General features: G+C 44.7%; 2 protein-coding genes across 2 annotated transcripts; one reads left to right on the top strand and one right to left on the bottom strand.

The window, feature by feature from the left end:
* Cubn (Cubilin) lies at positions 1-22221 on the top strand. The gene is made up of 52 exons (XM_033470526.2): positions 1-176; positions 272-401; positions 465-647; positions 732-776; positions 992-1132; positions 1192-1295; positions 1363-1510; positions 1678-1920; positions 2066-2387; positions 2782-3101; positions 4005-4361; positions 4828-4981; positions 5074-5264; positions 5754-6273; positions 6600-6810; positions 6941-7267; positions 7341-7501; positions 7844-8173; positions 8265-8758; positions 9445-9837; positions 10525-10795; positions 11272-11523; positions 11586-12097; positions 12175-12370; positions 12440-12808; positions 12906-13099; positions 13265-13416; positions 13493-13675; positions 13898-14079; positions 14198-14416; positions 14777-14926; positions 15010-15085; positions 15180-15288; positions 15370-15526; positions 15607-15840; positions 16130-16203; positions 16277-16506; positions 16710-16910; positions 16990-17125; positions 17335-17662; positions 17992-18183; positions 18366-18522; positions 18782-18959; positions 19062-19298; positions 19408-19570; positions 19831-20045; positions 20116-20187; positions 20265-20329; positions 20431-20671; positions 20738-20900; positions 21500-21750; positions 21841-22221. Exons 1-52 carry the CDS (start codon positions 109-111, stop codon positions 21970-21972), a joined length of 11133 nt encoding a protein of 3710 aa, XP_033326417.2. The 5' UTR covers positions 1-108; the 3' UTR covers positions 21973-22221.
* On the bottom strand, positions 21991-26699 carry LOC117220512 (uncharacterized). The gene is made up of 3 exons (XM_033470525.2): positions 25573-26699; positions 25365-25493; positions 21991-23166 (listed from the first exon to the last, which is right to left on the bottom strand). Exons 1-3 carry the CDS (start codon positions 25575-25577, stop codon positions 22434-22436), a joined length of 867 nt encoding a protein of 288 aa, XP_033326416.2. The 5' UTR covers positions 25578-26699; the 3' UTR covers positions 21991-22433.

Here is a 26699-nt window from a genome sequence, read left to right as displayed (position 1 = left end):
ATTCGATGCAGTACGCGACGAACGGCAGACGGTGAACGGTCGTCGTAGGCATCCGGTAGGAGATGCCACAATAAAACTTGATCGAAACTCGGTGGTTTGCTGACTACGATGGCTACGTGGTCGCGATGGTTGCTACTAACTTACCTGGGCTTCGGTGCGGCGTGGATAGACGAGAGGTATGAGGACCACAATTTCCGTCAATGTCGTCGACTCTTCTGGCGCAGAACTTCTGCCTTTTAATGTCCCCTAACTTTAATATCTTTCTATCCAGGCCGGTGTTGGAGTCGCGGGACGGAAACCTGTTCATTTCCGCCGCGAGGGACAGGAACATCAGCCTGAAGATCCTGGGAGCCGGCTACGTCAACGTCAACGAAATTAATTTGCTGCACGTCGCTTCCGCGGTAACGGATCTCTTGGACGTCGCACCTTCGAGTCTCGAATCATCATAAACGAATTTATTCCAGGCGCAAAACGCGACGCATCTGATCGAAAGATTGCGGACGGGCTACCTGGCGGATCTGGAAACCAATCTGCAGCGACTAACGCAAATCGTCGAAGGACCGGATGGCCTCGAACGAAGGATGGTCATGTTAAATGGCTTCGTGAAGCCGAACGGCACACTCCCGTCGGGTCTATTACGTAATCAGGTGCACCATGCAAACGATAATCGAATGAATATTTAATGAAGATGGAAGTTCCCAGTAATTAGCAAAATAATTTGTCATTTTCAGTCCGTCGCCAGCGTCAACATGAAAGTTCGTCTTCTCACCAACCGGGTGGGTATTGCAAGCTCAACTTTCACCCTTGGATACTACATAATTGGATATTACAGAATTATTTTGATTTTCAACTACAAAAAGATATTGACACTATCCGAGACAAATATTTGCTAAAGCAATTAGGATTGATTATGAAATTTTAGAAAATCTTGATCCGAGGATCAATACAGTTTCGCAACTAAATTATTGTATATTTATGATCATTGTATTAGGTGCGACGTCTGGAGAACCATGTAAGGACGATAGAAACGAAACTAATAGTAAACGAGTGTAGTAGCGGGCCTTGTCAAAACGGAGGCAGCTGCCAGGACCTCTATGACGGATATCAGTGTAATTGCCCACCTAATTGGGAGGTAAATGAGTTGATATCAAACTGTCGAAGGGTAAGCATTGACTATAAAACTTATTACAGGGACGGAATTGTCTGACTGATGTGAACGAGTGCCTGCGGCTGCAGGGAACAGATCTAGGCTGTCAGAATGGCGCTACGTGTTTTAATTATCCGGGATCATACAGGTACAATATACTACATAATCACGTATCTATCATGTGGCCTTTCGATAACTTTACTTCGTTTCATTAGGTGCGTATGTGCTTCGGGATGGCACGGCATCCATTGCACGACGAAGACTTCTGTCTGCAGCACGCAGAACTCTGAGGCACTGTGTGGACATGGTGTTTGCGTCAGCAAGCCAGGCTCTAGAGATGGCTACACTTGCATTTGCGATCAGGTAAATATCGTTTGCACTTAATACATTCCTTTAAAAATGTTATACAAGGTTCAATGATTCTTACAAGTCTTACAAGAGCTTCAACAGTTGCCAATCGAGCGATCCAACTTTGGATCTCGGAAATTTAATTCTAAATCTTTGTTAATTGGATATATCTTCTTGTCCAGGGTTGGCAGGCCGAAGCCACCAGCCCGGCCTGCACCAAGGACGTTGACGAATGCGCGAGTAACCATCGACCATGTTCCGTGAACCCTTGGGTAAATTGTCAAAACGCTCCTGGTACATTCTTCTGCGATGCATGTCCTCGCGGTTACACCGGTAATGGCTACTACTGCGCCGACATCGACGAGTGTCTGGTAGAGAACGGGGGCTGCAGCACGACGCCCAGAGTAGAGTGCATGAACACGATGGTAATTATTCCAGAGGAACATCAAACGAAAGCTTAGATCCACGACTTCAATGAGACACAGTCGAACCATTTTGGGGAAGTTGTCGATGGGTGACCACCTAGAACAATTTCCTTCGGATTTACTAGTTTGCGTAATCTTGTATCAGGGTTCGAGGATGTGTGGGCCATGCCCCACCGGTTACAGCGGCGACGGTGTCACCTGTACATATGTGGGCAGTTGCAAGCTGAACCACGGAGGTTGCCACCCCTTGGCGGCGTGCATCGAGAACACAGCTCTTACCAGCGCTTACGTGCTATGTCGATGTCCAGCTGGTTTCACGGGCGATGGAGTTGGCCCGAATGGTTGCCATCAGATAGCAACACACATCCCTGCCCATGGCGCCTGCTCCAGTAACCCTTGCGTCCATGGGAGTTGCCATCTCAAAGAAGACGACAACTACGACTGCTTGTGTGACTCCGGATACATTGGTGAGAACCGCGACGAGTTTATCTATCCTTTTGAAACAAACCGTGGCCGTGCCATACAAAGACGATCATTCAAGAACAAATTAGGACTCGAAGGATGGAACTCCGAAGAAATTGTTTCCATCTCTGTGAAATAATTAGAAGCGATATATATATATATATATATATATATATATATATATATATATATATATGTTCACTTAAATTGCATCTCCTCGCGTTTGCCATGAGCGCGTAAAATCAGTCCAGAATTATTTACGTCCAGTAACATCATAGAAGAATGGAATCACAAACGTTCTAAATTATGAAGCACTGAATCGTTCTCTTGCCCATGCCGCCACTGTTTTCTAGTTCAAATCAACGAGTTAATGCTTATGGTCTTCTATTAATGTTCCAGGGAAAAACTGCAACATAAAGGATCCTTGCATGCCTAATCCCTGCAGAAACAGCGGCATTTGTAGGCTCGTGGACGGAGCCGCGATCTGCAACTGTTCGGCGACGCACACCGGCATCAGATGCGAAACTCCGCGACAGACTTGCGGCGGCGTGGCCAGGGATCCTGTCGGACAGCTCGTGTTCCCTAAAGATGGGAACGTTTATCAGCATGGACTGAACTGTGCGTGGCTTCTCACCACTAACAGTTTGCTCGTCCTGAACGTCACCTTCACCAAGTTCAATATCGAGAAATCGACCGACTGCAAATTCGATTTCCTGCAGGTACGGGGACAAAGGACAGAGTCCTCGAATATTTGACCCCTTAGATAACGGACCTTTTCACGACTGCAAGGCGCAAGATGTTCAGAAGCGTTTGCGAAACCTATTTTTCGAAGCCTATTTCTTGTAGATGATATAGTTTTTCTATTGCTCGCGACAGAACAGTTTCCTGTTTAAATGAATAGCTAGGAATTGAGTAGTTTTATTGCGATCTCAATGCTCGTGTAAGTTGAATTATCGAGCAAGCGATTTTGCACTGCAAAGAAGATGGGAAAGTAAACACATTTAGCATAAAATAGAACTTGAACGTCTCCTTCGATAAAATTACTAATTTTTCGTTGTCACGCATTTTTTCCCTTCCAAGCCAGTTTATTTCTCTGTATCGGAATTTTTCGACCGGCGTTTACGTTCTCCCATAAAAAGCATCCCTCTCGAAAACACCACACGAATTTTTAGTGGCTACAACCACGTTATTACCATGTTCTAACTCGTAAAGTACGCAGTGTCGTTAATGCACTTTTAACACACATACACACAGAGACAAATACATACACATGTTCCTCGGCGCAGTCGATGTTAATACGCCAGCCACTGGACTTTTAAAACTTGTGTCCACAGTGTACGTCAGGTAGAACAAGATAAAACAGTTTAATAGTCATTTGCTACCTTCCCTTTGTAGCTTTAACAAGTCCAGTGCCACGAAAATTCCTGGAAAATCGAACTAACTCGTTTCAAACGTGTAAAATAGAGAAGTTTAAACACGCTTAAAAATCGTGTAAACTTCCTCAGACCTGTATTAGTCAACAGGTAGTATATAAACATTCTTGCAAAGAAATTTCCAGTTAATAGACTCAGAATATTTTGCAGAACAGATTCGAAGATATTGAATAATTGGCAACGTTTCAGATCCACGACGGTAGGAACGCTGGCAGCCAAATGATCGGCCGATTCTGCGGCAACACGTTGCCTAATGGAACCGGGAACATTATATCGTCCCACAATTCCTTGTACTTCTGGTTCTACTCGGACAACAGTATCTCCCATGACGGGTTCGCGTTCCGTTGGGATAGCATCCCACCCATTTGTGGCGGACATCTAACAGATGACTACGGAACGATCACTTCGCCGGGTTCGCCTGGCAGATACCCGCCTAACAGAGACTGCTTTTGGCATATCGCTGTCCAACCTTCGAAGAGGATACAGCTCCATTTCGGTCAGCTGATGATCGAAGAACATCCCACCTGCGAGGACGACTACCTCGAGGTTCGTAGACCTCCCTCCAAGCTGAACTCGCCCATGCTTCAACCCCTTGCCTCCTGAAGGCAATGTTTGAATTAGAGGACCAACCTATTATTATTAGACTTGCGGATCTCCTTGCGAGATACAGACATCCATCAAATTAATGGAGATGTATTCTGATCATGATATTAATTTCAACATCAATTCTAGTAAACAGAAACTAGATCAAAATTGATTTGCTATTTTAATCAGTTCAGTAAGATGAAAATGATGATGCTTTGAAACACTTTACGTCTTTCTGCTGTCTGAAATTTCGCCTACTCGGTTGTTCTAAATGCATCAAATCTGATTAGTGGAAATACTGGTAGCAAACTTGAGAAGGTAGCGTGTCAAAGATAACAGTAAAAATCAATGTGACGTAATTCAGGAGACAAGGGATCAAACAACAGTCTAAGGAGAAACGGTGTCGTATTTTTTCAACTTTGCATAGATAATGAGCGAAAGTCGCGGTAGGGTGGGTCTCTACTGCAACCACACGCGCCCACCCCCTCTCATCGTGCCAGGATCAGAGGCCGTGCTCCATTTCCATTCTGACGGCGCCGGCCAGGATTCTGGATTCCAGATTCACTATTCCGCCATCGAGGGTAACAATCTTCAGCCGATTCGACGAGCATGAATGAAAATCGCGCGCCCGACAAGCTTTATCTGGAAATCAAATGAAAAATTATTCTTTCAGGTATACCTGGCTGCAACGGAGTGTACACCGCCTACGTCGGCACCATCACCCTTCCTTCGTACAAGTCCTCTTACCACGAGAACATGGAGTGCGATTGGAGGATACAGCTGCCGGTTGGCGAACGTGTGCGAATCACCTGGACAAAGTTCGGTCTGGAGTATTCGAACACTTGCAAATTCGATTATCTCGAGGTACTCTAAATATCCTAATCTTGACAAATTGATCGTTTTCTAATCGACCTCGACGCTCTTTCTAAGATGCACTTGATTCCAAATACGGTAGAACAATGATTTCAATTCCGAAACATGTTTCACATATACATAAATCACTGTGATCCAGATGTGATACTATTTATTTCACAAATCAGTAAGGATTACATCTACTGCCGCATTATAACTTTATTATCCGAGCAACCGTTTAAGACAGGAGCATTTTTTTCTCAACTAGATTAACGAGTGTTACTTCATAAGAATGAGAAGATGAAGTTTATTTAAATTTCTCTAAATCATTTCCTACGAAAGACATTTTCTCAATTTCAATTATTTCAAACTAAAAACTGAGGAACTCGTCATTGCGACGTGTTGAGAACCAAGTTGAACCAATCATGGAACGTGCTCGTTCAGCTTTAATTTGACCCCTCGAAGTTGACAAATCTTTTTCTGATTTCTAAATTTTCGCAGATCTATGACGGTCCAAGCAACGAGTCGCCACTGCTCGGCAGGTACTGCGGCCAGACGCTGCCCCCGTCCCTGAAGTCGACCTCGAACGAGGTGCTACTGGTATTCAAGTCCGACTTCACGGTGCAGAGCGAGGGTTTCACCCTCTCGTACTCGATCGACTGCGGCGGTGTGTTCACCGAGGAATCCGGCTTCCTGCATTCGCCATTGTACCCGAATCAATACCACAGCTCGAGAACCTGCATTTACGATATCATACTGCCACCTGGCAAGAGGATTGAGCTCACTATCCAGGACATGGACATCGAGGGCCTGAGTCCGGAGAACTGTTACTTCGATTATCTGGAGATCTTCGACGGGGACAACGAGAACAGCACCAAGCTCGCCACCCTCTGCGGCGGTGAAAATGACATACCCCTCGATGCCTATTACTCCACCCACAATTATATGATGTTGAAGTTCGTCAGCGACGGTAGCTTACAGGAGCGTGGCTTCTTCGCGAACTACACGGCCATCGACAGCGGTACGGCACTGTTGCATCCTGATTGATCAACTAACCCTTTGCATTCGAGTGGCGACTCTGAGACATCGCTAAAAAGTGTTATGTCACGTTCCAAAATAATGTTTACATTAGAAATTTGTTTATACTTAAAGGAGTGTTAAAAGCGTAACTGTTGTATCAATCGCAAGGTTCAATTTCGTTCGCATAAAATACACTAAGCCACATAAAACGGGAAGACCGTAGGCCAGAAAAACACTATTTTGGATTTATAGTTGACTTCGAGTGTAAAGGGTCAAGATCATGCTTTTGTTGGCCAGTCAATTGATAAATTAATGTTCGTGTGACAGTATGCGGAGGACTGCTCAAGGAACCGATAGGGATTATTAACTCTCCAACGAGTAGTGGGCAGAAGTGCACCTGGACGATACAGGCTCCGCCAGGTCACGTGGTACAGCTTAACTTCTTGTCGTTCAAATTCGACAAGTCAACCCATTGCAGAGAATCTTACGTCAAGGTTTTCGAGAACTATTTGACCTCCGACATGAACATGCTGGGCATGTACGTATGAACCGTCTAAATCCCTAAAATGATCAACGGTAAATTCTCGTAAAATGATTGCATGGCAAGCGTGGCTATGTTGATCCTTTCAGTCGATAGAAATATAGCTAACAGCCGTTTGCTTCTTCAGCTTCTGTGGAAAGAAGAAACCGCCGATACTGTTATCCGAAGGTAACGTAATGACCATCTTCATGAACGTAGACTACACGTTCTCATTGCCTGAGTCCAACACATTCGTCGCATCGTACCTCTTCATGGACGCCTCGAAGGTCTGCGGCGGCCATTATATGAGGTCGAACGGCTTGATCAAATCACCGAATTACCCCAATCGCTATCCAGGCGGTAAGGAATGTGTGTGGATAGTGGAAGCGGCGAACAAGCACAAAGTGATCTTGAACGTACGGTCGTTCATGCTTGAGTATCACCGCTCCTGTATCTACGATTATCTAGAGATCAGGTGAAACAGCTAGTCGAGACGCTCGCGTTTCTTGATCGAGTTGTTAATGTCTAACGTCAATCTACGATTGTAGGAACGGCGGCTACGAAACTTCACCCCTGATTGGAAAATATTGTGGAACAGATATCCCAAGTCAGATCATAGGTCAGAGCAATCAATTGTATCTGAAGTTTGTCTCTGATATTACCAGACACTTCAATGGATTCGAGATCGAATGGGATAGCACTACGTCTGGTAATTAACTACTGCTGAATCCCAAAACATCTATTAGGTCGAGTCATAGATAACTTCCGTTTTCTTGTCAGACATTTATTTTGTCTTTTGTTTTCATTTATTTTCTTTACACTTTATTTTATTTATTTTGAAGCCTTATCTATTTAGTGAAAACAAAAACTCGCTTGTTCCGGTGATCTCATAGTGGGCAGATACGAACAATAGACTCTGCGTAGCTGCATCGGAATTTATTTACGACTCGATCTAATAATCAGCGAAACAGAAGCAATCGGAGAAGAAGAACACGATTATTCGAATAGTAAAGATTGTAACATTGACGATGCTTCTTTTTGTACGTTCAAGGTTGCGGTGGTATCATGAACGCCGCCACCGGCGACATAATCTCCCCGAATTACCCGCAGCCATACTCTCACTCGGACTGCTACTGGAAGATCTCGGTGTCTCCTGGCAGCCTTGTGCGACTCCTGATAATCGATCTCGACCTAGAGCATCACGATAAGTGCATATTCGACTACATCGAGCTCTACGAGGACATCGATCCAAACAGCAGGCAGAGGTATTGCAGTAGCTCCCATCCGAAGGTCATACAGGCCAAGTCGAACACGATGAACGTGCGGTTCCGTACCGACTATTCGAACTTCGGCCGCGGTTTTCATCTCAAGTATGAAACACGTGAGTTGTCTACGCCTGCTATATACTCTATCCTACTCTACTTCTAGACTGCCCTATATCCTATTCGACAAATGTTTCGGTCTGTTTGTAGTTTGTCAAAATACGCTGCATGGTTTCTACGGCGTGATCGAGTCGCCCAACTTCCCGGACAAGTACCAGGACTTACTAAATTGCACCTGGGTGATCGAGGCGCCCCTCGGCAACAAGGTGAATCTGACTTTCTCGCATTTCGAGTTGGAAGCGGAACAAGAGTCAGTCTGTCAGAATTATCTGGACGTCAATGAGCGCGCCTACAGCTCGGCAACCACACTCACGAAACTCGCAAAGCTCTGCAACACGAACAGCGTTCCTCGTCACACGATTTCTTCGACGCAGAACCAAGTGCTCGTCCACTACATTGGAACAGTACCCGCCCCCGTCAACTTCCGATTGGAGTGGATGGTAGACGGATGTGGAGGACATCTGACGAGGCTGTCTGATTCGTTCACGTCGCCGAATTACCCGCTCAACTATCCGACAAGCGTCGACTGCGATTGGCTGATCGAAGTCGATCACATGAACAGCATAGAGCTCACTATCCATGATGTGAGTGTTCATTCTATCAGCTCACTCGGTACATGGTACCAGTTTTGTAGAAGCTAAACATTAGCTGATACTTTAATCTCTGGGTTCATTGTCATAGAGAAAAATATTTATTATCACTTGTAGCCTGGTGAATTTAAGTCATTGATCCGTAAGAAATCTGGAGGATTCAAGATATCAATCCTGAACCACCTAAACAGTTTAGAGAGACAAAAAAACTGATTCCAAATCCTAAAAGGCTCAGAGAAACGAAAATGCTCCCTACGTGCCGTAGGGAGTCGAAAGTATTCATTGTAAACTTCGGAAAAAGTTTCTACAGTGTCAAATTGTAAATTTTAGGAAGCTTAAATAATTGACAGCGTAATCATAAACGCGCTGTGTAGAAAATTTGGGTACTTGAACATGTTTATTGTTACTTGTAGAGGATCCAAAAAGATATTAATTATGAATCTTATAGAAAGTCTGAGGGGTTGAAGACACTGATCATATATTTTTGTAGGGGGTGGCCTAAACGTGAACCGGTAATTTAATCTTTGGGTTCGATGTTCTCGAATGATATGTCTCTTTAGAATAAATTGGACAAATGCGATGTATCTAACGCAGACCAAAGCTATGTTTGCAAATGGATAAATTTCTCGCAGACTAGACAGTGTTTGTGGCTTGATGCTGATGAAAGTCTTTGTTCCCAGATCAACTTAGAAAAGCAGAAGGGTTGCTACTTCGACAAGCTGCAAGTGTTCAGCGGCGACGACGCAAATGCGCCGTTGTTGATCGAGGTCTGCTATTCCGATAACCCGATGGTGTACACCAGCTTTGGAAACAAGATGTACTTGAAATTCCACTCGGACGTGTCGTACGCCTCGCGCGGATTCAACGCCAGTTATAGAAGCGTGCCTATTCAGTGCGGTGGTAGATTCACCGCCGACACCGGTATCATACATTCCACTGATTACCCGAAGAATTACCCGGGACGTCAGAACTGCGAATGGTTACTGCAGGTGCAGCCCAACTATCTTGTCAATCTCACCTTCTTGGACTTCGATCTGGAGACCTCTGATAACTGCACCGCCGATTACGTCAAGGTGAGAGAACGGTCGCCATCGACGGGAACATCTAGGAATATCTGGTCTAGAAGATCCGGACGATTGAAAGTATTGGCAGCCGATCATAGACAGTCTGAAGAATTAAAACTATTTATTACAGAGAAACAAAATCTGGGAATTTTAAAATATTTATCGTTACTTGTAGTCTGGTCAACTTAAGTCGTTAAGAGAGTTCTGTCGCGCAGGAACAAAATACGTGGAGTCTTCGTCAATTCAAAGATATCAATCCTGAACCCTCTAAACAGTCTAGAGGGACAAAAATACTGATTCTAAACCCTGGAAGGTTCAGAGAAACGAAAATACTAATTACGTACCGGGGGGAAAGATATTTTAGGAAGCCTAAATAATTGACATAATCGTAAATGCTGTGTAGAAAATTTGGCTACTTATTATTGTTGCTTGTAGAGGATCTAGAAAGATCGCAATATTAAATATGAATCTTATAGAAAGTCCGTGGGGTTGGAAACACCGATCATAAATTCTAGAAAATCAGAGAACTTTTCAATGTTCCTATCGCGAGAGAAATGAAAGGGTGGAACGTTTAGTTACATTTCGTTCGCGACTCCGCGGTATCAATCGCCGGTAACGTAAATGAAATCTCCGTTTGAAAGCGTGCATTCGCATAAAGTTCCGCAGTCCGGTGATACGAAATCGTGATGTTGACAGATATACAACGGTCCAACAAAGGACTCGCCGTTAATGACGACTCTCTGTCAAAACGAGTTACCAAAGCCCTTCATTGCAACTGGAAATGAAATGTTGGTCGTAATGAGAACAGACAGCTTCATCACGGCGAAAGGATTCAAAGCGACGTACTCTTCAGCTTGCGGCGCTCGGCTGATAGTCAAGGATCAGGGATACCTATCGCCATCCTGGATTCATACCGACAATTCGGATATTCTGAACTGTACCTGGACATTGATCACGGAAGATCCAGGTATGTTCAAGATACGCCTGCCATGCGAACGCGAAATATTCGGAAACTCGGTACCATCAACCCCAATACAGTAATTTCTCCCTAATTCGCGCTCAGATTGCGCATAAAAATGGACAATTTGGGAAGAGAAGATACGATTGTTCGAGCTTTGCGGCTCATTTTTGTAGTCACCGATTGTCAACAACTATAAAAACGCTCGAATTAGGAAGAAATTACTGCGTGCATAATCTTTCAAAAATCATGGTAAGAATCGGCAGAGACATAACTTCACGGAAAGAAATCATTCAGGAGCGCACAGTAAAAGTTTATTAAAGCTCTCACGCGAATTAATATAATCAGATTCATCCTGCGGGAAAAAATGTGAGACAACGCAGTGTTTTTCTCGCGCTAAATCAATCGTTCGCTGAACGTTCTATGTTCGTCCTGCGAATCTATGAAATATCAGCCGTTTATTTCTTGATTTTTTACTGTTGCAGCTGATCACGTTACCCTGACATTCGAACAATTTACCATGAGCTTAGACACGTTCACAGAGCTTGACAGCTGCACAGAGTCGTTTCTCGAGGTTCACGAAGGTCCGAGCATAAATGGACCCTCCTTGGGCAAATGGTGCAACAACGTTGTGCCTCTGCCTATAACGAGTACAGGGAATGCGCTCACGATACATCAATACGTTATGTTCTACCTCCAGGAACACTTTTCGTTAATTTATTCGACGCTGAACACAGGTGAAGAAACATCGTGCAATTTCCGTGGGTTCCCTATAACTCGATCAAGTCCAATATTTCAGCTTGCGGAGGCAACTACAGCTCCTATGCGGGGAAGATCGCCTCGCCGATGTACCCTAACAGCTACCCCCTGAATTCAGAGTGCGTCTGGTTCCTGAGGAATTCGCCCGGTAACAGGCTGAAGCTGACCTTCAGCGAGTTCGACCTGCAGCCAGGCGAGAACTGTGACCTCGATTATCTCGAGATTCGCGAGAACAACGGGATCGGAAAGTTGCTGGGCGTGTTCTGCGGGACCACCGCCGAGACTATCGAAACGTCGGCTTCGATCTGGATGAAGTTTAAAAGCGACGGCGACGGGGTGGCGAAGGGGTTCGTGGTCGATTATACCGTCGAGGGTGGAGATGAGCTCAGCGGACCAACCGGTCGGATCACCTCGCCTTTGTACCCCATGCCCATCAAAATCGGGCAACCAATCACATGGCGGATCACCGTCGATTATCAGCAGCTGATCAAGCTCGAGATCAAGGACATATTCATCGAGACCTTCGGCCCCGGTTGCTTCTCATATGTCCGAGTAAATAGCCCGCCGCAAATCTCCCTGCAAAACTATCCTGCGCTTTCTAATCAAACTGTTTCCGTTCACGCGGCTAGATCCACGACGGTTACAACGACGAGGCAACGGTTTTACTCGAGAGCTGCAACATGGAGAACTCTGGTCCCGTGACGTCGTCCACCAACGTCGTCTACATAGTAGCATTGGTAGAGTTCATCCGGTCAGGCAGCAGGTTCGACATCGTCTGGATCCAAGTACCGACGACCGATAACGTCGGGGACAGCGAGAGGCAACGTAAGTTGTAAATGATTCTCGAATAACGACCTTCGAACTTATTGCATCTAACAACACGTGGTACTGCAGTGAGCAACTGCACCGAGCTGGTCTCCTTGGACAGCCTCGACAACCACGATATTCATTCTCCTGGCTGGCCAAATGGATACTCGGATAACCTGCAATGCACCTGGCTGGTCACCTGTCCGCCAGGCTCGCACATAGTCCTGAGACTGATCAACCTGGACATAGAGGAGTCCGACACCTGCTTCGCGGATTCGTTGTCGGTTTACGACGGCGATGCGCTGAACACGCCGGAGAACGCCAAGCTGTTGGAGAAGATGTGTCTAGCGAATTCCTCGCACACTCAGCTCCAAGCGAGCGACAACGTGATGACCATAAAATTCGTCTCGGACAGCTACGTCAACAAGACAGGGTTCTACGCGTTCGCCCGTCGTGGTAAATTTATCCGCGAAACTTCTGACTGCTCGCGCTCCGACATCTCCTCTAATCTTTTTGTCAGGTCTAAGCAAGACGTTTCTGTTGTTAATTGCAGAGTGCGGAGGCAAATTGTCCGGTCCGAACGGAGAGATCGCCGTGGACACCTCTTCCACGGGCGGCAGGGGAGTTCGTAACTGGCAGGTGTCCTGCGAGTGGGACATTCGGGTGAAACCTGGGCGAACTATAATGTTAAATTTCCTCGAGGTGTCGCCGATTCGTGACTTGAATTGCGCGGATAATTACGTACTGGTGAGACACTCGAGTGAACTAAGTATCTAAAATAACTTAGGACACGAATAAATAGATCGTCCAATCTTCTCTGTAGGATCTTCAATAATTGTGTAGAGTTTTAATGTGGCCGGTGATCAAGTGATCTCTTAATGAAACAAATAACTCATTTAACGTCCTTTCTAGTTGAAAAATGGCGACAAGACATCGTCCGACTTGCTGGGCGATGGTAACTATTGCGGCAACATAATGCCCCCGGACTTGGAGTCCTCCGGAAATCGCCTTTATGTGAAATATGCCAGCATTCGACCGAGAGCTCGCCTAAAGATATCCTACAGGTGAGAAATCATGGATCCCCAATCCGCCTGACGTAATTTGTTGCGCGCGTGTATTAACTTATTCGCTAAATTCCAGGGAAGTCAGCCTGAATTGCGGAGGCGAGTACATACTTAAAGGCAAGACATTGAACATCTCGACGCCGAACTACCCTAATATTCCACCACCGTACTCGGAATGCACGTGGACCATTATGGCGCCGAGCAGGGAACGACTGTCCATCCACTTCGTCGATAGATTCGACTTGAGAAACACTCCCGAGTCAGTTTGCCGCTGATCAGTTGATCGTTGACTTCCGCGTGAATCCAGATCTTAGTTGTCCATGTTCTTTGATTCCCCTGTCGAAGTATTATGTGCTTCGTTCTCCCATCGAATCCCGTTTGAAAATAATTTTATGTTCAATAGGGAATTAAATTAGCAATAAGGAAAATGAAAGTTTCAATCGAAAGTGAGGAAATGCGCGACAATGAAAATTGCTTTCAGTTGCGAGAGGGAATACGTGGAGGTAAGAGACGGCGGAACTCAAAGCTCGAAGATGCTGGGACGATTTTGCAGTAACGTTGCGCCTAGCACTATGTTAACCACTGGAAACATGGTGTTGATACATTTCTTCTCGGAGCTGTTGGAGCCAAGGAATGGCTTCAAAGTAAAGATCTCTATCGGAGGTGCGTCTTCGCTCGTCTCTTCTGATATTAATCAAAAATGTCCTCGAATGTACCTGAAACACAACCAGTTGAAGGAAAAACAAGTATAATCGATCAAATGATTTATTCTCGTTCTCAGAGGGTTGCGGAGGCACCATTCGAGGTACCGCTGGTGTGCTAACGTCGCCTAATTATCCGTTCTACTACAAACAGAACCTGACGTGCACCTGGGTGATAATCGCGCCGGCCGATCACACTGTTAAGTTGCAGTTCAGCGACTTAAATCTGCCAGTCGCCTTCCAGTGCGAGTTGACCGATCATGTGGTCATCGGCGACAGGAATCCGGAGAACGAAACGAGTATGCGAATCACCTTGAAACCGGTCTATCGCGAATTTATTCAAGGGCAAATCTTTGCGTCTTAGTTTCATTAGACATCATATGATCTTTGTGGAAGGTCATTATTTAGTCAATGTAGTTTATTAGGCCATGGTAGATAGCAATGGCTTTTCGTCGATTCGATGCATATTTAATGTAATGTAATGTTTAATTTAATGTAATATTCTGCCTCTGGCAGAATATATTTCATGAATGTGTCATAAATATGGACGCTGAAGAAATGTGCGATGATGAACGTGATGCGACAATGATCATGCAATAACAAATTAGAATATATTTAAGGAAGTTTATATGTTAAAAATGATGTTCTTTCTCGCTCAGGCGTCAACAAAATCACGACCATCTGCGGCGATAACGAGTCCACTGTCTTCGAAACGTCAACGAACGAGGCCGTGATACAATTCAAGACCGACAACTTCGAGTACCATAATTACAGAGGGTTCAAGCTGTACTTCACGTCCAGTAGAGATGGTACGCTAATCGATGAACGGTACATTTTCCATCGTTCTAACGATCTTTGTTCATAGAAAAATATACGATACTTTTTGTCATAGTTTGCGGGGGTTATCTGACCGCATTAAACGGCGTACTAAAGTCAGAGGGATATCCGAACGGTAGCAGGCGTCACAGGTGAGCGACATAATCTATAAGCCAAATCTACACGGACTTAGTTTCGTATTCTTCTCAAGAACACATTTTCATAACGAAAGTGTCACTGTTGCAGACACTGCGCCTGGAAGATTAAGGTACCGCTCGGCTTTCAAGTAGTCCTGAACATTGAAGACATTGATGAATCTAACTTACGCTCGACTATGCGTATGGATATCCTAACAGTAATTATTATCCATCAAATTATTCGAAGGAAATTCCATGAAAATTCCGCGATAATCCTAAGCTTCCTTTGAAAATTTCAGGTGTACAACGACTTCAAATACAGAACCAAGATCCATTCAACGAATCAGAACAGTGCTCTGCAAGTTAGGAGCTCCACTAACGTCATGGCCATTGCATACACCTCGTCTCCTGGGGCCCGAGGATTCAAAGCACACTACTCTTCCCGATATCCAGCTCGTGAGCTGCTACCAATCTTTCTATTGTGATAGGCTAAAGGACAGAACTAACTAACAAACCAAATCGGACGATTGTTTCAGCCTGCGGCGACATGATGATCAACATGAAAGGTAATCTGTCAACACCGAGAACTTCGCCGTTCAACGAGTCATCGTTCTACTGCGCGTGGACCATACAAGCACCTAAACGCCTAACAGAAGGCGCGGGCAGCACTGGAGTGACACTGTCTGTTTGGGTAACTGGTGTCATAGGTGAAATGCGAGGCACATCCAGTTGGAAATATTGCTACAACTATCAATTTATCAGCCTTGTCGGTGGGTTCACGAACGCTTCAGCTACCAGAATAATCTTTGAACTCCGCGGCCTAATTACAAAATTTATTAACACTAAACCTGCCAAGCCGTAAAAGTAACTAACGGCTACTTACTTAAGCCTTGCGCCATTTGTGCTTGGATCAAGAATTTTGTTCAATCATCGTTTATAAAAGAGTTTATAATTTCAGCAACTTTAAAGCAAAAGATGTGAAATCAGTCGTTTCGACCGACTCGGTAGGTTTAATGTTAAAATCCTTTCCCTGTATATTTAATGTATCTAATTTCGCAGACTATGGCCAGATCTGCGGAACCATCAAGGAACCAAAGTACCTTAGGAGTCCAAACTCTATCAACGAGGTGGTGGTAAGCTGTCGAGAATGATTGAATCGCCCGGTCAATATAAACTCCTCATTCACAATTGTTAACGATTTCGCAGATTGTGAACGGTACTTACGGGAAACCAATGTCTATCAACGCGCAGTATGAATGGCAACCTTGCGGCGGTGTCTTGGAAGGTCCAACGCACGAGATAGAAACACCGACGAATATATCCTTCCCTATTAGCTGCGCCTGGAACATTAATTATCCCGACGATGGGGAACTAATAAAACTGAGCTTCTCGAAGATGAACCTGAGCTCTTGCGAGAAAACCTACGTCACCATCAGGTACCCAGCACACCTGTCTCATATATTTCTGCTGGTAGCTTACGTCCATTGACAGTGATATTTCGACAATTTCGTGTTGAACCCTTTACATCAGCTTTTATTACGGGCTATTGATTGTTCAATATTTTCTGCGACCATTTGTTTCGAGCGTTTTAATTGGAGTCGAAGCTTTCGATTTACGCTTATTGCATTCGTTTCCTCAGGAATGGCGGACCACTCGCGCCACTAATCGGCACCTACTGCGGGAACATAAAGCCAGCGAACATAACAAGCTCCAAAAACCGATTGTGGATCGAGTTCTTCGCGAAGAGCGAGCCGAACGAGTTCAAGCTGACTTTGGAGGGGGCGAACAACGGCTGCGGAGGAACTGTGCGCGGCAAGATCAAACAAATCGCTTCTCCAAAGTAATCGAAGCCGCGGGATGATCGAACGTTTCACGGTGATTTAGCTGTTCATACAACAGGAATTTGTTTGATTGCACAGGTTCCCGGACCAGTACCCGAACAAGGCAGATTGCAGCTGGGAAATTGTCGCCGATAATGGCTACCACATCGGATTGGTTTTCACCAATCGTTTCAATCTGGAGAGCAGCCAGAACTGCACCAATGATTATGTAGAGGTACTTGGAAAATTCAGCCTAAGAAGTTCTCTGTTGTCGATAATTCTGCAAGATCAAATGTTAATCGCAGTTAAACAATTTTGCACAGTCACTCTTGTTATCCGAAACGAGAAACATATGGGGGCCTTTCACTTTTCGAACCGTGTCTGCTTCCTTCGAACTATAAGTGTCCGAACCGAAGCTACTAAGCGACAATGATTTCCAAACAGATGTTCGACTGGATAGAAGGTCTGGATGGCGACAGAACCTGGAAGAGTCTAGGAAAAGTGTGTGGCAGAAATACGCCCCCGCATTTCAATTCGACCAGCAATCGTATGAAGGTCACCTTCCACTCCAACGACAAAATCCAAGGGGATGGTTTCATGGCCCTCTGGTACGAGAATTGCGGCGGGATCTTCGAAGTCACCGAGAAGACACAAACCATCTCGTCCCCATCTTATCCGAACATGTACAGACCGAACTTGTTCTGCAATTACACTCTGGTCGCTCCTGAGCATGACATCGTCGTCAAGTTCACGGAATTCGAGCTTGAACGCAGTAAGCCGCCGTCCACATCACTGCTATCTGACATCGTTATCGTTAGACTGCGGATTGTATGCATTTATAAAAGAACTGGATAGATGAAATTCGAAACGGTGAAAACGTTTAAACAATTTAAGGAAACTATTGTATCACGTTCAACTCATTAAGCTTATTGAAAGAAGGCTTAAGCTTATTAAGATTGACTGCATCTTGCAGTTAATGCAGACAATTTTTATTTTGCATTAAGATCCGCAGTCCGCGGTTATCATTGCTCCTCGTCCAAAGTATTCAACGTTTTCTTGATAACTGGGGATGATTGTAACAGTAGATTGTCTTGGTTCCAGGTCGCAGGGACTGTCGATTCGACAACGTGACGATAACGTACGAAGATATTATGTACTCCTACACCTCCACCGACACTTATTGCGGCACTAATGTACCGTTGCCGGTCTTATCGAAGAACAAAGTGGAGATTATATTCAGAACGGATCCCTACATTCAACGACATGGCTTCGTCTTCCAATACCTTCTCAAATGTGCGATAAACAAGCATTTGATCTCGAACGTTCTGAAACAATTTTATTAGAAGTTCATGTTCTGATTCAAAGCCTGATCTCTTTCTTATTGTACTGTAGCTCCATGTATTCACTTGAGCTATGAAATAATGAATTAATAGGACCACTTGCGGGCGAACAATTAATATTCTGCTTTTCTGCAGCTTGTGGCGGAGAGATGACAAAACCAGGAAGGATCGAGCCGCTTATGCGAGGTGACAAATACTTTGGCGGAGTGTCCTGCTCTTGGACAATCCGTGCACCCCCTGACAAGAATGTCGTTCTACGTTTCGAGAAGTTCATCCTAGAACATAGCCACTCGTGAGTAAAATTCGGCAGATCTTCGCGTAGGCAGCCAAAGTGTGCAGCAACTGAAGCAGAAGAATCTTTTGCATTTGCAATTCTCTCTGACCAATTAGTTATTAAATCAAGATGGCATTGATCGGAATAAATTGCTTAAAAAATGCTATAATTTCTTCAGTAAATCTTGAAAGCAGTCCAGGTTGCCTGGACAAGAGTAGATCACAGCTCGATGGGATTTGGATTTTGAACATTCTAAAACGATTCAAATCGTTCGCAGGTGCTTCTACGACCGCATCGATATCTACGACGGCACGAAAGAGGACGATGATAACAAGCTGGCCCGGTTGTGCGGCGATCTAACCCATAACTTGCCTATAATCGCATCAACGAACAACACCATGTTTGTGTATTTCCACTCGGACACGAACCGAGAATACGAAGGATTCATGGCCGAGGTTCGCGTTATAATAGCTTTCACATCTGTCTCGCTAACTGCAATTCAGTAGACAAAACGAATCGATCTAGTTTTAATAAATTTCCTATCGACAACGTCTCAGGTCCGGTTTGTGAAGAGCTTCGACGCAGGCTGCGGCGGCAACATTAATCTGTTATCAAAGGACGCGTCAAAACCGTTTAAAACACAGATGGGTTCCACTTACGAGAGCCTGGAGGACTGCTTCTGGGTCGTTAAGGCAGCTCCGGGAATGAACATCAAGTTCACCATCAACAGCATGGACCTCAAGAATGCTGCCAAGAAATACATCACCGAAGCATGTATTGGCGATTTTCTGGAGGTAGCGATCTTCGATCTCTTTGGAGAACGTGATAATCGCATTTCTAACTGTTGGTAATCATTGGGAAGATTTCGGAAGGATGTTTGTTGAGAGAGTTCTTTTTGTCTAGATTCGCGACGGTGCGAGTCCTTTCTCCGAACTTCTGGGCAGGTTCTGCGGCAATCAGGCGCCACCGGCGATATTTTCTACCTCGAATACCATGTGGATACGATTTTACAGTGATGGAACAATCGAAGGAGCCGGAGTCAGTGGAACGTTGGACGCTGTAAATGGTACGCGAGGTTCCGCCCGGGAGAATAATTCCTCGAAGTTGATTGGATTCGACATTCACAGTAACAGGATGCACTTGCGAATTCTCCAATCGAGAACTACTTATCCGATCGAGTCGATTGCATATTAAAATCGTCCAGGAAGGTCCGACCTGCCGTAGGAATTTCCGTTATCATTGAGAAATTGATCGGTGTTTTAACAAGCGCAAGACTATAACAGCAGAAATTTTCAACGCGTGCTCAGGGAAGAATAATCGTTTCAGCGTTCTGCGGCATTCCCGTCTGGACGGTGAACAAGACGATGCAGGTCCTAACTTCTCCGAAGTACCCTAAGGACTACGGAACGGGTGTAAAGTGCCGGTGGTTGTTGCGAGTAGAGTCCTCCGATTCGGAGAAACTGAGGATTGCATTCTTGGACCTCGATTTGGCCGAGTCTGCTCGGTGCGACACCGATTACCTCGAAATTACGGACAAGCAGGTAGAACGTCGCTCTACGAGTTTTATTATCAATGTTACCTGTCGCTAAGAATGATATTTTTTACCCCCAGAACCGGAAATACATCGATGAAGGCTTCGGACAGAATTTCGTTTGGGGCGGACACTCGGCTGACCAGTACACGGTAATTAAATTCTACGTTCGAAACAAAGCATAGCACACATGACAATGAAAAAAACAATGAAAAATTCACTCTCGTAGGATTTCCACTTGCCGACGACCACGGCCAGGTATTGCGGCAAAGAACTGCCCCATCAGTACTATAGGTAACCAATCTCAATTCTTACAGAAGTCGCCTGCTAAAACACCCTAAGTAAGCTAAGTAGCTTAAGACTCCCGTTACATACGTCTTCGTTTATTGCTACAGCTCCAGCAGCGAGATTACGATAAGCTTCAAAGGCGACACCGTCGGCCATAGAGGGTTCAAGATTGAATTCGACAACGCAGCCTGCAGTCAAAATTACACCTCGGCGCAGGGTCGACTCGTCCACGAAGGAACCACCGAATGCTGGAACACGATCACAGCGCCAGCCAATCACACCATCGCGTTGTACTTCAACAGATTCATATTTTACAACATGGAGGGGTGCACGAAGACCGCTGTCGAGGCAAGCATCTGAATCGAAATCCTGTAACACGAACTGAAACTCACATCGTATGCTTCCACTGGCCAGGTTTTCGAAGGCGGCTTCAATGGCAAACGTTTGGCATCGTTGTGCGGCATAGAGACGCCTGTTCCTATTTTCAGCGTCGGTAACAAGCTGAGCATACACTCCTGGAGTGAATTTCAATCCATGTACGAGTACTATGACATCACTTATACGACAACGGATGCAGGTGCGCGAGAAGATTCACGAATTAACATTTTACGAGACGTTTTTAATTTTAGTTGGTCATTGAATAATAGTGGACAACGCGGTGTTGAGTTTGTTCCGCAGGCTTGGCCTTCTTCTACCCTTAACGGGGGATCTAAGATTATGTGCACATAGCACTTGCTGACAATAATGATGACTGAGAATGATATTCTTAACTGAGAATAATATTCTTAACGCTAGATTTACGGAGCACATAAAAAGCAGCTGTTTTATATTAGTTTATAAAAGTAACAATAAGACATTTATTCTGATTTTTAACAAGTCTTATTGTAACATTTACCGTAAGTAACGTATAAATTAAATAAATAACTCATAAATGTATCTTTAGCCGTCATTTTTACGGGTTCCGTTAATCTAGTGTTAATAACCCCTTAATAGATCGCTTGCACTAACTAATACGTTGGAACCGAGAGAAATAATTGTGAAATTGTTGTCTGCATCCTTAAATTATCGAATAAAGTGTGTAATTAAATTCAGCTAGGTAAAATACATAAAAATGACAGAATGCGAGCTGAAAAGATTCGAGACAGTCCAATTAATGAAAACAATGACGACTTGCAGGTCGCGGTTGCGGAGGCCGGATTTACAATTATGCAGGGTCATTCACGTCACCTCTGTATCCGAACGAGTACCGCAACAACAGTATTTGCACCTGGGACGTGAGTGTGCCACGCGGCTTGAAGGTCGCGTTGAAATTCGTTGTATTTGACATCGGCACCACCACCAGCTGCGAGACCAAGGCGAACTCCCTGAAGCTTTACGACCCTGCGCCGGACGGTGAACCTATCCTGGCCAACACTTATTGCGGAGGGGTAATCTTTACCGATTAGAATTTCATGCCGCGATCGTTCAACCCCTCGGTCTTTCCCGGCACAGTCTAATATAAATTCTTCCGGATTCAGGACACCCCAGCGCCGTTTTACAGCACTAAAGAACAAATCATCGTGGAGTACACGTCGACGATGAACAACGTTGGGACCGGTTGGATGATCAACTTCAAGGCTGTACGAGAGGGGGAAACATTGACAAATTGATACGCCGTGAACCGATGATGATGATTTACAAAAATATTTATTCTTCGAAGTAATATATGCATACATTCCGTGGGCTAACGTGTGAGCTGCGTTTATCGTCCGCTCCGCCAAAGCCTTCTAACGCTAAGAACTTCGTCAACATCATCGAGTAAACCCATTGTTTGTACATAAGGAGTGCAACGATGTCGGAGTCAGTGGTTACGACTCGTCTCGTGGGTAGCAATTAAATAAATGAGACTTGATATAAAATGCGTTCTGATTAACGAACGTCCAGAAAACGATGAGAAACGCGAATTGAGCAACTCACGCGTGAAACAAACATATTTTCTGTTCGTGTCATCGTATCGTTGGAATCGCAAGAGTTACGATCAACGGCCCCATAAAACATACTAACTCCGCATCACTGATACGAACGATTACAATATTCGAACACAACGCTGAAGTATTCACATGTTCGAGCATCACGCCTGGTCGCACTCCTGGACGCCATTCGCATCTTCATTGCCTTCGCTCACTTTCTGGCAGCTTTGCGACTCTACGTCGTCGACTTCCTCATCCTGTGTTTCCGGTTCTTCGTCCCCTGCGACTTCCTCCGCCTCCGCTACTTCCTGTTTCACTGCTCTCTTCTTCCTGTCCTTGCCTTCTTTATTCTTAGCAGCCCTCTTTTTATCCTTTTTCGTTTGAGACTTCGCTTTGGGCTCCTCTACCTCAGCTTCCACGGGCTCCTCTTCCACTTCCGGTGCCGTTTCCTTCTTCTTCTTCTTCTCCTGGAGCTTCTTCTTGTCTTCTTTCATCGGTTTCTCACCCTTCCCAGCCTTCTTGATGTTCACTTTCTTCGATTTCTTGCCTTCCACGGTAATCTCCTCTTCGACCTTCGGTTTCACCTTGTCTTTCACCTTGTCCTTCGTCTTCTTCTCCTTCAAGGTCTTCTTGGAGTCCTTCTGATACACCTCCTGCGTCTCCTTGGTATATTTGCTCGACTTCTTCTTCTTGTCCTTGACAACTTCGCCGTTCTTTCCCTTGGCGTCAGCATTCTCCTTCTCCTTCAACTTCTTGTTCTTCGATTTCACCTCTTTTCCAGGCTTAGCTTCGTCCGCTCCGGAGTTGGCCTCGGCTTCTTTGCCCTCGGAAGAGCTGCTCTTCCTCTTCTTCGACTCCACCTTCTTGCTCTCGCCGTTTTCAGACTCTGCTTCCCTGGAAGAAAGAAATCGATCGAGTATTTTCTCACCAATTATTGTGGCAACAGCACGAAACAATTACAATGCAGTCTCTGAAAATAACCGTAAATGATCCTCGATCAAGTTTTAGGATGCTGTTTTATTATCGGGCAGCGAATATCACGCGTTCGCAGCTCTTCTGACCTTTCGTGGCTTGTCAATATGTCGTTATGCCGTTGAATGATAAGTGCAATTATAGCCGGTACGTTGTAAAAAGAGAAAGATTAAGAGAACGATGACACGCTGAAGATTGGACATCCGTTTCTTCGGACGCTTTTGAAATTTCTGCAACTTGCGGATATTTGTGCGAATGTAGATTTTTCATATTGCACATGTTTCACGTATTTCGCGTGCAAAACAGATTTCTGAAATTACACATTTCCTGTATATTCTGTATGCTTTCCTTCTGTTGTCTGTTCCTTCTGTAAAACTAATGAATTCTACTCGATTTTAAATTCAATTTATACAATTTTAATATTTTAAATCTCGTAATTACAACCATAAATTCACACTACTATTATTGGTACCATGATTTTTACTCAGTTGGTATTATAGGCCCCTAATTTTAGGCCAATCAAATTAACCACCGATGATTTTCTATTTTGATCAGCTGAATTTGGCATGTAAAAAAATCATAACATATAAAAAAAAACAAAATAACGAAATCATAAAATTTGTATTGACTCGATTAAAAATGTACTAGTGTTAATTTTCAATTAAAATTCATTCTATCAATTGTACCACCGTACAATTTGCCGAAACAATTTCTCATAAAAACTAACTGATCTGTAACTTCCATGTGACTGGAATATCGACGACAGCAAAGATGTGTAAATAGAAACGTTGAGCGTCAACGGAAATGTATTAAGATGTTAGTATGATATAACCGTCGTCGAAGAACTGAACCGTGAGATCCTGTGTACCATACCGATTATGTTGAATATTGTCGAAGGAGTTTGAAATCGATCGAGCGAATCTTGAGATACCGAGACAGCCGATTTGACAAGCACAGTTTGCTGACAAACAAGATTGCAGTACAATGCCCAGCAGATTAGACTGTTACAACTTTCGATCGCTATAACTTCGTGAATTCGAAGGTTTCTTTACGGACACACATATCTTCAAAATCGTTTTCTCGAAGAGGATGCGAAAAGAGTTGACATTTCCCGAGTTCTAGACAAGAATAGTTCTCGTCAGTTGCTTCTCAAAGTATTATTATCTTCTGTGATTCACACGCTCAGTCTGTTTACTCACGAAATCCGACCCTTTAAAAGATACTTCTCTACTCGATAACAACGTCTTCTACAAACACCAGCTTCCGTAACTTATTCCTATCAATTTATCTGAATGCATTAGATTGCGTAATAAGTCTGTCCGCGTTCTCTCGTAAGAAACTCATTAACACATTACACTTATTATACAATCTCAGCCTAATCTACCCTGTCTTAAAGCAGACACTTTCAGCTTTCATTTAAGCTGAGTCGCATAGAAACAGCCCTACGAGAACGTATCTTAAGATCCGTCTGAGCTTTTCCTTTTGAATCTCGCGAACCTAAAATCTCGTCAGAAGTCGATTCCCTTTAATTTTTCAAAACGATCTCGTCGTTCGATCGCGATCTAATCTACCCTACCTTAAAGTAGACACTTCCAGCTTTCATTTAAGCTAAGTCGCATAGAAACAGCACTACGAAAACCTATCTTGAGATCCATCCGAGCTTTTCCTTTCAAATCTCGTAAACTTAAAATCTCGACGAAAGTCGATTCCCTTTAATTTTTCAAAACAATCTCGTCGTTCGATCGCGATCTAATCTACCCTGTCTTAAAGTAGACACTTTCAGCTTTCATTTAAGCCGATTTGCACGGAAATAACCCCACACATCTCAAAAATGCCGAACAATCGCTTTGCGAATTCGTATAATTTTCCTTGTCTGTTCCTAGGTGTCCACGGTCCGCGGACTTATTGCACAATCTGACGCATTCAGAATGCATCTGAAACTCGAAGAAACATTTTTTGCGATCTCTGATACAAGCGTGGCCCCCTTAACGACTTCCCGTCGGCATCGGAAGCAAAGTCCGTCAAACGGAGAGGTCCCGATAAGACGATCGCGGAACCGGTTGTGCAACAGTCCATCGAAACGAACGCGAACAAATCGTTTGAATGAACTGTCTACTCACTTCGAGTAAGCCACGTCCCTCTTCTTCTTCTCGCTGCCTCCCGATTCTACATCGTTGGACCGTTTCTTCGCGAACGTCTCGCCGGCCAGCACCGCGACGATCAGGAGAAAGGTGAACAGCAGCCAGATTCTGAGGAAATTCGGACGATTAAACGATAAATCGAGCGACGGGGAACGGTGCCGCGAAACCATTCAGCGACTCGGCTCACCGCATTTCGGCTTCCCTTGTTGCCTCGGCTCACTAACTGTCGATAAACACGTCCCCGGATCAGCACGATCACAGCCACGATCCAGCACGACACTGACTGCCGTTCGTCGGCCTCCCTTATATCTTATACGTGTCTCCGTTGATATCTCGATAAACACGCGTGGCTCCCTGTCGCAACGTTCCAGCGGCTCGCGAAGATACCGGCGCAGATATCGCCTAAGTCGATCGTCGATTCTTAAACGTTCGATCGAGCGTAATTGATCTTCTCTCTGGGATCGCTGACGAGCGGCCGCCGGTCAATGTTTCGGCCGCAACTTGACGGAGAAGGCGCAGAGCTTAGGAACAAAGGTATCACGGAACATCGGGAGAACTTGTTCATTTCGAATCGAATCGAATTTGATAAGAAACGACTCGAAGACGGTCGCGTAGAGAAGTAATTACGATAATTGTCGAACGTCGGTGAAACGATCGTCGACGGAGTTCATTTTTCTATAGGACGGTTGCAGAAGCTGTGACAGAAGGATGCAGACGATATGAAATTTAAATCGCTTTTCTCGTTGGTCATAAATAACTTCCGATGCAGCTAGTTTCACTAAACAGATAAGGGTTCGAAATAAATGAAATAGAAAACAAAGCAAAGAGAATGAGTAAGAAAAAGACACAAAATAAATGTCTGATAAAACGGAAATTATTTATGACGTCGACCTGATAATCAGCACAGCTGAGTGCAGCGTGCGACAGAAATTCGACCGCGATAGTACATCGTGCTCGAATAGATTGCAGTTCTCCCGCGACAAATTCCTGACGATGATCTGGCTTCTGTGTACCCGATTGAAACGAAACCTCCGGACTAATCAAACGAACACGTTTATTCGACGCAGATTCTTGTCGATCTCGCGTATGTTGGATCGAAACGGGGATCGAAGGTTCGCACCGCCGAAGTTCTATTTTACGTTGCTGCAGCAACAAGCTAACGCGTTATTCCGTTCCCATGCGAAAGTGTCCAAGCGTCTGATACTTATGAATACGACCGGACAGAAGCGATTCTCCGTTTGAGGTCCGAAGTTCGAGTGCCGGAACGATTCTCGCGAACAATGTTGTCTCGGCTGGTCTCGAATGGAAACGCGG

Source organism: Megalopta genalis, chromosome 2 (assembly GCF_051020955.1).
Source record: "Megalopta genalis isolate 19385.01 chromosome 2, iyMegGena1_principal, whole genome shotgun sequence".
Lineage (NCBI taxonomy): Eukaryota > Metazoa > Arthropoda > Insecta > Hymenoptera > Halictidae > Megalopta > Megalopta genalis.
The sequence above is the reverse complement of the archived record's forward strand: the minus strand, read 5'-3'. Positions and strand labels throughout refer to the sequence as shown.